Here is an 11,145-nt window from a genome sequence, read left to right on the forward strand (position 1 = left end):
TTTTAGTTTAACATTGTAGTTTTCATTAGAATAATTTTGGGGTAGATATGACATTTTGATCACTTTTGATTCCCTTTTTTGGTGGCGAATAAACAAAGAACAGCAATTCTGGCATTTTTTTGTTTTGTTTTTTTTACGGCGTTCACTGTGCGGGACAAATTCATGCTAATTGTATTGTTAACATTGTTAGGGATGTGGCGATATCAAATATGTGTTAGAGGCATTTTTTTCAATAGAAAAAGGTGTGTGTGTTTTTATCTTGGATTTTTTTTAAATAAAAACTTCTTATTCTTCTTTTACCATTTACTAATCCCACAAGGGGACATTGACATGCAATCCTCTGATCGTTTGTATAATGCACTGAACTACTTATGTAATACAGTGTATTATGCTGTCAGTGTGAAAGTCAGGCAATCTTTAGGCATAATAGGCATACACTAAGACAGGGATGGCCAACCTGAGGCTCTGCAGCTGTTGCAAAACTACAACTCCCAGCATGCTCACACTGCCTACAGCTATCAGCCTACAGCAGGGCATGGGGGGAGTTGTAGTTTTACAGCAGCTGAAGAACCGCAGTTTGGCCATCCCTGCACTAAGGGGTAATTTATTAAAACAAGCATTTTAGATGTCGGTCTTAATAACCCCTATATCTGACAGTGGATCCACCGAAGTTATGAATAGGCGCAGGTCTCTACATAACTTCTGCACATCCATCGCCAATCTAAATGTAAGACAGATTGCTTGCTGTCTTACAGTTAGACAAGGCATAGAAAATGATGAATGAGATAGGCCTACCGTCCCATCCCCACCCAGGCCACGCCCACTGTTTTAGACCCGGCGTTAGTGGGGAAAAGTCGCAGATTGCGGCGCAACTGACCGTTCAGCTGCGTTCAATCTGCTCCAGAATTATGCCTACTATAGGTGTATTTCTGGATAATAAATGACCCCCTAAATGCCTACCTGGACACCTTAACTGGATCCCAGGCTGCCACACATCAGCACCCTGCAATCTCAATTATGGCAGTGCTGATGACTAAAAGAGGGAGCCCCCTCCCTTGGAAACTATTTGGCTGCCATGGTCCATATTGGCCCCGACATATAAGGGGTTAAACAGCCAGGATCGATGCTTCATAAGACAGCTGATCTCATGCTCTAAACTGCAATGGAGACCCATGCAGCTCTTAAGCTGCCATTAAAAAAAGGGTATATAAAGTCAATGGGTCCACACCACGATACGGGTTGCACATGGCCAATGCCCTTGTTTTGTGGATCCATGGTTTGAGGTCCATAAATTGGGCATGGACAGTCATGTGAATGCACCCTTTAGTTGGATCAATGTTATTCATGAGCCTAGGAGTATAATATATATTATAAAGAATAAATAATTGGGATAATCTAATTGTGTTATTACCAGAGATTCTAGGAGTCATTTGCAGGACACTCAACCGCGTATCTTATGAGATCATAGCTGACATTTTTTTTCCACTTCCCTATATTACTTTCCACCAAGGCATCCATATTCTTCTTAGACAGCCAAAAATAAAGTTTGGGCTTTTTTTTAGATGACCTGAAGATAAAATAAAGTTCAGCTTTACGGCCTCTTAGAAGTTGAAGAGACTGGTATCATACACTTATCTACTGTACATAGACCCTGACCGAGGATGAATCTCAGATGTAGAAAAGGGTAATTATTCCTTATCATGGAAGTGGTGCCTCAGTAATTACTTCGAAAGCCATGAAACCACAACTCTGATTCCTAAAACACATTTGCTAATTTCATGAATAAGAAATCCGGAATTTTACACTTAGTTTATCCCTTATCCAGATTCCTGAAATGCGTTATCAAACCTGACATTTCTAAATAATAATAAAGAAATAGGGGGGTCATTTATTAAGCTGAAATACACCTTAACAGTTAGCTGCGCTGCAATCTGCGACTTCTCCCCGCTCACACCAAGTCTAAAAAAAATAGGCGTGGAATGCCAGCCCGTCTCATTTCTAATTTTCTACAAAAAGTCTAAATGTAAGACAGCTGAGAAGCTGTCTTATATTTACAAGCAGTGGTGGATCCGTCGAAGTTATGTATAGGCCGGCGCCTCTTCATACCTTCGGCAGATCCACCGCAGGCGCAGGGGTTTATTAAGACCAGCGTCTAAGGCGCCAGTCTTAATAAATGACCCCCTAAGTGTCTGAAAAAGAGATCAATATCACACAAAACATGATGTAACTTGTTTAGGAGCCAGGTGTCATCCTGACCATAAGTGGTTATTAATCTAGTAGTATTAGGCTTTATGTATACAGGATATGTGTCTGATCATGTCCAATGCTTTTCTGTATTGCAGGTGAAAATAGCTTATTTCTATAGGTAGGGATGAGAAAAAAGAGGAAGGTATCATTAGTTTGTGAATCTGTGGTTTTCAGATACTGATAAGGTTGTCTGCATGAGGCCTTAGTATTAAAAGTATTTTAACTTAAAAAAGTTAAAGTACGCAACTATATTAATACCTGTGGTTTAATAAAACAAAAATTCTACCAGGACAGAATTCAAACTTTTCTGTTCGACAGATATTTGATTTGTTTGGTTTTTGTGTTACCTTTAACTGTTTCCAGTTGTGAATCCAAACATCTTAAGTATTGTCCACCCAACACTGCCTTTCAAATGTTAACGAGGCGAGGCAAGCTTCCTTATCATGGAGATGGTGTCTCCATTAATTAGCAATTCCATCATGATAACATTACCTTATCGAAAAACATTCGGGTCCTGAAAGTAAAATGTGATCTCAAAATGAATTGCACAACATAAACTTACAAAATAGCAACAAACTGTTCTCTGCTCAGACTAGATCTCGGCCTTCCAGAAATTATGGACAACAAAATGCAATAAAGTTGATTTTATTTTTTAAACTAATAAATATCCTGTAGGGTCAGGTCTGTATCATCAATGCCTGTAATACAGAAACAATGCAGAATATACTACCTCTAGAGTGTAATACTCATAATATAGTACAATCCTATATAATATAATAAAAAGGCATATTCAAACATTTATCAAACTGCACAGGGTCATTAGCTGTGAACCATTATTGTGTAAGAATGTACAATGGCCAACCTGAAACTACAGTGGGTATTGAAGGAAAAACAAGGGGACATATCATAGTAATATCTAATACCATACAGGAGACTAGCACCCTAAAGACAGCCATGGTTCCTCACTAATGTTGATGTTGGGCGAAACATCTGCCTTTCCATGTCCCCTCAGTGGGTCTTCTTCTCAGTGCTCATGCCCACCGATGCATTATAGATTTGTACATGGGTCCATACAATACACTTCCCCATCCTTCAATTGCATATCGAGCCATATGGAGAAGTGACTCCATGTGAAAAATTGGGGGAATTTGTACAGAGATCTTCCACATTTCATTATCAAAAGTTGACCATAGATGGTCAGCTTCTGTATTATGGAGATATTTTCCCCTAGAATACCTCCATAGCTCAGTATCGTGACAGAACATGGCACATTTATCTGCAGGATTCAGATTCTAGGAAAACAGTGTATGAAATAAGAGTCATACATATAGATATAGCGGTCCCCCGTTGAAGCGTATGGGTGTGGTATTACAGATTTATACAGCCTAGAGCTGTAATACAATACTGCGCTTGAGCCTTTATATGTTTGTAGTCTACAACCTATCTCATACTTACAGTCATCAGTTTATCACTAAAATTTTTTGGGACAAATTGGAAAACCATAATGAATGATGAAGATTATAAGTGACACATGTCTATAGCGCAATATACTGATCAGATCTTGTTTTTAGCATTTACTGTGAGCTGTAAAATGATGAGAATTACCGGTACCACCAAAATAATCTAGTCATATGCAACCAGCATAACAAAAATCACAGACACATCTAGGAAAAAAATTGCCTATTTTTACGGACTGTCCAGTAATTTCTGGACGGTTGGCAACTCTGAATAGCATTATGATGTATGGCTGGTCTATAACCCAGTCTGTGTAAATCTTAGACTTGGTAGCTTGTTATCCCATCATATTTGTTCAAGATTTTGTGGTTTCTAAAGGGGTTTTGAGGATAGGTCATCAATATTTGATCAGTGAGGGTCCAACACCGCCAATCAGTGTGGTGCTCGGGTGAGTGCTGTGGCCTCTTCCTAGGCAGTACCAAGCACAACCACTCTACAATATTATGTTATAAGTTTTGCGACATTCACTTTCCATAATAAATAACATGAAAATTTCACTCAGTACAATTACAGCAATACCAGATCTGTATAGTTTTTTTTTTTGTTTAACATTGTAGTTTTCATGACTTGTAGTTTTCATTAGAATAATTTTGGGGTACATATGACATTTTGATCACTTTTGATTCCCTTTTTTGGTGGCGAATAAACAAAGAACAGCAATTCTGGCATTTTTTTTTTTTACGCCGTTCACTGTGTCGGACAAATACATGCTAATTGTATTGTTTGGATTGTTAGGGATGTGACGATACCAAATATGTGTAGGAGGCATTTTTATTAGGCATAATAGACATACGCCAACCTGAGGCTCTCCAGATGTTGCAAAACTCATCACTGTCTAAATGCTTTGTTGGAAGGTTTGTGATTGAAAGCACATGTCCTCTGCCTAAGGCCTCATACACACGTCCGTTGTGTGCATCCGTGTCCGTTGTTCCGCGAAAACTCGGAAAAATGCACCGTTTGTCATCCACGTCCGTGATCCGTGTTTCCTGTCCGTCAAAAAAATAGGACCTGTCCTATTTTTTTGACGGACAACGGTTCGCGGACCCATTCAAGTTAATGGGTCCGTGAAAAAACACGGAGGCACACAAGATTGTCATCCGCGTCCGTGATCCGTGTCTGTTTTTTTTCTATCATTTTCAAGGCAAACTTGACTTGATTTTTTTTTCAATTTTCTGGTCTTGTGATCCTCCAAAAATCAAGGAAGACACAAGGAAGAAAAAACGGACTCGGATCACGGAACAACGGAACCCCGTTTTGCGGACCGTGAAAAAATACTGTCGTGTGCATGAGGCCTTATTGAGAAGACAGAAACAAATGGGGGGAGAGGGGTTTAGTCCTCTTCTTCGTCGTCGACGTCCAAGATGTAATCCCGCAGGCTTATAAGCCTGCGGCATTCCAGGACCGACATGTTCTCCCTCCTGAGTACGAGCCGGTTCCTGGAAAGCCATATAGCGTCATTAAAGCAGTTCATAAGGCACCAGGCCTCCTGGATGTCCTCAACGGTATGAATCCCAGGAAATAGTCCATACAGCACTGAAGAGCGTTGCAGGCTGTTCCTGGGCACAGAGTCTTTGAGTTCATGTTCCAGAGCATCCAACAGGCCCTGCGCAAAGGGGCACTCCCAAAACAGGTGATAAGATGTTTCCTCCTTGAAAGGGCACCTGGGGCAGTACCAATATCTCCCATTATTGGAAGTGATGACTGTCACGAACTATGGATCCGACCGCTCCGGATCCCACAGCTCTGACGTAGTGGTCTGTGACGGAGTCTGCGCACACACAGAGACCTCACGTGACCGGGGTATTACCACTCGGCTAACACCCCCCACTACACTTCGGTAACTGCCACCACGTGGGTTCCCGGTCCACGAGCCGACTATCTGGGTCATTCACTATCACACAGATCAGTGGATGAACCGGATATCACTTACTGACCAACCGCAGTCAATCACCCCCAGCTACAATTCCTAAATGCAATTTAACTAACTACCTGGTAACGTCTCTTCAAAGGCAAGGTACGTTGTTCAGCAGCTTAGAATATGGAAGACTTGGCTATTTAGATTTTATAATCTTTAATAAGCGGTAAAAAGCAGTGCAGACAAATCTAATGAAAATGACTATAAAACTACAGAATAATAATAACAATATAAATAATCACGACAGTTCAAATGAAAGGGAAAAAGATGAAAGAATACTTAGTTTCTCTGCAGGGTTTCAGATGGTCGTTCATATGTCCTTTTTGAATCCTTGCAAACCCCTTTTCAGTATGTATCAGGGGAGACCCTCAAAGTTCTTCTGATACAGGGATATGCCGTCAATGTCCAATTAAGTGTCTGGTGATGTTCCATGGGTCTCTCTCCTCTGTCCTTGTGCATGGATTTTTATGAACTCTGCCATGGGCAGGAGACTTACTCCTGTCAGCCAATGGCAGCAGAGTGACTGTCAATCCTAGGGATTGCCCCCAAGTGTTTTATGACCCCATCAAAGTTCAGTTCCTACAATGAGGATTATACTTAAGCCCGTATCTCCTTGATACATCGGCATATTGTTATACAGAATACATATTTGCGATCCTTATTTATTTACCTACAGAATGAGACCACACACGGTAATGCTGGGACCTGTAGTTCTTCTACCACCCATAGGTCAGCTAAGGAATCACATCCTCTAGTCATGTTTGATACCCAATTAACCACAATACTCTGTAGAGCCTGGATCTGGTGTCAGAAAGGGCATAAGTTGATTCATAAATGAAATATGAAAGTGGACTGGTTTTATGCCCAGAGCTAATTAAGGGCTATTAGCTCTCCTCAAACCAGACCTGGAAATTAATGACGTCACGCTCCAGCCAGGCTTGACAGCGAGCTGGGCCTGGTATAGCTTTTATGACCTTTTATTGCTGGCCTTACAGAGTAGTGGTAATAAAAGTGTCCATCTATATCATAGGTAACCCAGGCTTCAAGAAGATGAGAGTTCACTGTTTTTTTTACATAGGCCAGAAGCATATAAGATGGCTACCCAGAGGAATTATGTATGTATGCCGGCACAATGACCATGCACCAGAGATGTATCTTTCGTATTTGACCTAAAGACAAAAGGTAAAAGTTCAGTGACTATCTGACGCCTGACTGGCTAAAAAAGTTTGTTTAGTTTGGACTGTGATAACCAATGGAGGAGAAGACCTTCCTTAAAAGTGACCAGCCCCCTCCATACAATAGGACTGGCCTCCTATATAAAGGCTTGCCTGACTTGTCTTCACACTTGACTTTTCTGTGCTGGTACAGATATAGACAAGACAATGCACTTCACCACCCTGCTCGCCTTCTGCTGCTTCACCAAGATCCTCTCAGCTCCAGGTAAGACGATTTCCTACTTATTTATTTCATTCTTGGCCTAGTAATTATTAGTAATAACAGGACATGACTTATGTCTTAGTTATTTGTGATGCTGGGGTGTTCATATGTACTTTATATATATATATATATATATCTTGTGGACACATTGGGGGGAATTTAACTATCATTAACATAGTTAATCACACCCACCTTTCCACCCACATTACAAAACTGGAGTGAGTGGTGTAAAAAAAGCTAAAAGTTGCACAATTTTGCCCTGTTTTTGTGACTTTTTGATGCCAGAATTCTGAAATGAAGGTATAATAAATCAGGGCTAGGAACTGATGCAAAGGAAACCTCGGCCCTGATTTATCATACCTTCATACCTGCGACTGGCCGCTGTGTTCATTTCAGGGGGCTGCAGGGGGTACAGAGCCCCTATTGTCATGGTTGGTGGGGGCCCCAGCAGTAGGATCCCCACCGATCTAATAGTTATCCCCTATTAAGGGATAACTTAATCTAACTAGGATAACATCCTTAAAGCTTAAAGGGATTCTGTCACCTCGTTTTAGGTTATAGAGATGCGGACATGCACGGCTAGATCGCCGCTAGCATGTCCGCAATATACCTGTCCTACAGGGCTGTGTCCTTTTATTGTGTTTAAAAAAGATTTTAGAGATATGTAAATGAGCCTTGTAAGGTGCCCAAGGAGCTGTACTAACCTTCCTGGTGCCCAGCCATGCCCCCCTGTGAAGGAGCCCAGCACCGCCTGCGTCCTCCGAATCTCCTCCTTTCTTCACAGTTAGATTGCCGTAATTTCCCGCATTGGCAGTGCCGGTATAGCGTTCCTTCCCTGTGCTGGCATCAGGCTCAGGGAAGGAACTGCGCATGCGCAAGCTCGCGGCAATCTGAAGAAAGGAAGAGATTCGGAGGACGCAGGCGGTGCTGGGCTCCTTCACAGGGGGGTGTGGTTGGGCACCAGGAAGGTTCGTACAGCCCCTTGGGCATCTTACACGGCTCATTTACATATCTCTAAAATCTTTTTTAAACACAATAAAAGGACACAGCCCTATAGGACAGGTACATTGCGGACATGCTAGCGGCGATCTAGCTGTGAATGTCCGCAGCTCTATAACCTAAAACGAGGTGACAGAATCTCTTTAAACACAACAAAAGATACATATATAATGCATAATGAAAAAAAAATGCAAAAAACATAATAATACTTTAATGGAAAAAGTAAAAAAAAAAAAAGGTCCAAACAGAAAATCTTTTTCCACCCAGAGAGCAGAGATGTCTCAGCCCCCGTCTTCTTGCACCTTTTTATTTTAACTTTGGGAGTGCTGCCATTTTTGTCCAAATTGTTTACAAAGGGCCATTGCCTTCTGAGTCAAGTGCATGGGGGTCATGACCCCTCATATATTATATCTTATATCTCATGTTCTATCGTATGGTAATTGTGCTGTTATTCTTTACTCTTTGCTATATGTTGAAGTCAATTCTTACCTGTTGTTACATTTTCTTGCCCTACAGTTATCATAGACACCTCCTGTACAACGTCAGACTGTGAAGATACAAGTAAGTCTCCCACCCTTACCTTCCACTATTATAATGCATCTGTACCAGATGATCCGTAGAGAGTTTTTTCATAATTATGAAATTTGTACATAAAACGTCCATCTCCAGCGCTTCTTCTCTCCAGCGGCACTACCGCATGTCTACCTCCTACTGCGTCCACTACTGAGATCTTCTTTACTTCAAGCGGCACTAGTCTGATGAAGGCACAATTGTGCCGAACTGTCACTTTGCCGTAGCAACCACCATTTGTTTGCAAAATAAAACGAAATTTCACTTAATACAACTTGGCTGGAGTTTTTGAATCTATCATCTACATCAATGTTCACATATCTATTGAAGTCGGTAAAGCCTGTATTACACAGCTCGATGTGGAAGACGATGGTCGGGAGGAAAGCGTTTTTCCCGGTAATCGCCTGCTCGTTAGCGGAGGAGACCGCTGCTATTACATGCAGTGATCTCTGCAGCATGGGGAAGAACGATCACTATGCCATTGCTCATCCCTACTGGTTTGCTGGCGGCAGATCATTATTAGACACCTTGATCTGGCGCCTGCAAATGATAATTTTTTAACATGTCAAAAGATTTGGATCGCCCGATGATTGAGCGTTTGCTCGTTCATTGGGCAAACGTCGGCAGTATTACACTGCCAGATGATCATAATGAGTGTTTATACAAATGCTCGTTATCAATTATCTGATAAAAAATTGGTCAGTGTAATAAAAGCTTAAAGGGGTTGTCTGGGTTCAGAGTTGAACCTGGACATACCCCTATTTTCACCCCTCTGGCACCCCTGATATGAACGTTTCACTTCCCGATGCTCTCTCTTGCCCTGAGCTGAATTGTGCAAGGAAAGGGCTTTTTTGTTTATATTTTTACACTGCTAGGCAGAGGCTTCCGCCTAGCAGTGTTCACGGTGATGTCACCGGTACTGATGGGCAGGCTTTAGTGCTGCACTAGCCGTAAAATGTCGGCGATATTACATGCCGGGGGTAGACATCCTTGGGACTACAAAAAAAAAACTTTTCCTATCTCCTCACACCACACACAGCTTTAACTCTCCATCAGGAGAAGCTTCATGTTAATAATTTTCTTGCTGCTCTTTTAAAAGATGTTCTGCAGCAGCTGATAGAGGTTCTGTATTACTCTAATAATAAGTACTCTATTGTATTTTCAAGGAAACTGAAGCATGATTAAATGTAAATAAGGAAAATCTCATAACAATTCTAACCATATTATCTATTTCTTCTAGATATCTTTATTGGCCATGATCAGGTAGAGGGATCCGGTGGAGAACCCTCAAAACTGCCATTTATTGGACAGGATGGGGGAGAAGGATCTGGCATGGACTCTTCATCATCCATACCTATTGGCCAGGATGGGGGAGAAGGATCTGGCATGGACTCTTCATCATCACTACCTATTGGACAGGATGGAGGGGAGGGATCTGGCATAGACTTTTCATCATCACTACCTATTGGACAAGATGGAGGAGAGGGATCTGGCATGGACTCTTCATCATCACTACCTATTGGCCAGGATGGAGGGGAGGGATCTGGCATGGACTTGTCATCATCACTACCTATTGGACAAGATGGAGGAGAGGGATCTGGCATGGCTCCATCATCATCACTACCTATTGGCCAGGATGGGGGAGAAGGATCTGGCATGGACTCTTCATCATCACTACCTATTGGACAAGATGGAGGAGAGGGATCTGGCATGGCTCCATCATCACCATCACCTATTGGCCAGGATGAAGGAGAGGGATCTGGAATGTAAAGTGGAAATTAAAATGAAGGATAAAGATATGCCTTGAAGGCGAGCAATGAAGTTCAAAGAACAGCTATATTTCACAAACCCTGGTGATCGGGATCAGCTGTTGTATATAGAAGACATCTACAGTGTTATTGTCACTTTTTTAAAATAAAAGATAATTTTCTTCAATTTGTTCATAAATTAGAGTATGGGGGTCAAAGGGGACGCTGACACATAGATAATGTGCTTTAGCAGGGAGCACACAAGCATAGTAAAACAGGGAGATGCATCAATACACCCAATGTTAATTAGTGCATTGGACTCTATGACAATAGCAATCTAATGATTGCTTGTTTATAGTTCCCTATGGGAACTTTCATTCTTGTGGACCACCTAAAGGGTTCACAAAGTTTGTAAATTCAGTTTTAAATAACTTGAAGGGTGTAGTTTCTAAAATGGGGTCATTTATGGGGGGGGGGGGGGTTCTACTATGTAAGCCCCAGAAAGTAACTTCATAGCTGAACTGGTCCTTTAAAAAGTGGGTTTTTGAAATTTTCTTCAAAATTTTAAGAATTGCTTCTAAAATTCTAAGCCTTCTAGCGTCCTAAAAAAAGATAAAATTACATTTACAAAATGATGCCAACATGAAATAGACATCTCAGAAATATACAGTAACAACTATTTTATGAGGTATCACAATCTGCTCTAGGCTTCTT

At 41.4% G+C, this 11,145-nt stretch overlaps 1 protein-coding gene across 1 annotated transcript; it reads left to right on the forward strand.

The window, feature by feature from the left end:
- Positions 1-7,059: 7,059 nt before the first annotated feature.
- Positions 7,060-10,453, forward strand: LOC122920013 (glycine-rich cell wall structural protein 1.8-like). The gene is made up of 3 exons (XM_044269222.1): positions 7,060-7,117; positions 8,630-8,674; positions 9,924-10,453. Exons 1-3 carry the CDS (start codon positions 7,060-7,062, stop codon positions 10,451-10,453), a joined length of 633 nt encoding a protein of 210 aa, XP_044125157.1.
- Positions 10,454-11,145: the final 692 nt, after the last annotated feature.

The sequence above is a fragment of the Bufo gargarizans genome, chromosome 10 (assembly GCF_014858855.1).
Source record: "Bufo gargarizans isolate SCDJY-AF-19 chromosome 10, ASM1485885v1, whole genome shotgun sequence".
In the NCBI taxonomy this organism is placed as follows: domain Eukaryota; kingdom Metazoa; phylum Chordata; class Amphibia; order Anura; family Bufonidae; genus Bufo; species Bufo gargarizans.

Bases quoted from the DNA above. Each gene is read 5' to 3' on its own strand.
- LOC122920013 (XM_044269222.1), top strand. From the start codon at position 7,060: ATGCACTTCACCACCCTGCTCGCCTTCTGCTGCTTCACCAAGATCCTC. The intron at 7,118-8,629 runs GTAAGACGATTT...CTTGCCCTACAG, and splicing joins CAAGATCCTCTCAGCTCCAG to TTATCATAGACACCTCCTGT. The intron at 8,675-9,923 runs GTAAGTCTCCCA...TATTTCTTCTAG, and splicing joins GTCAGACTGTGAAGATACAA to ATATCTTTATTGGCCATGAT.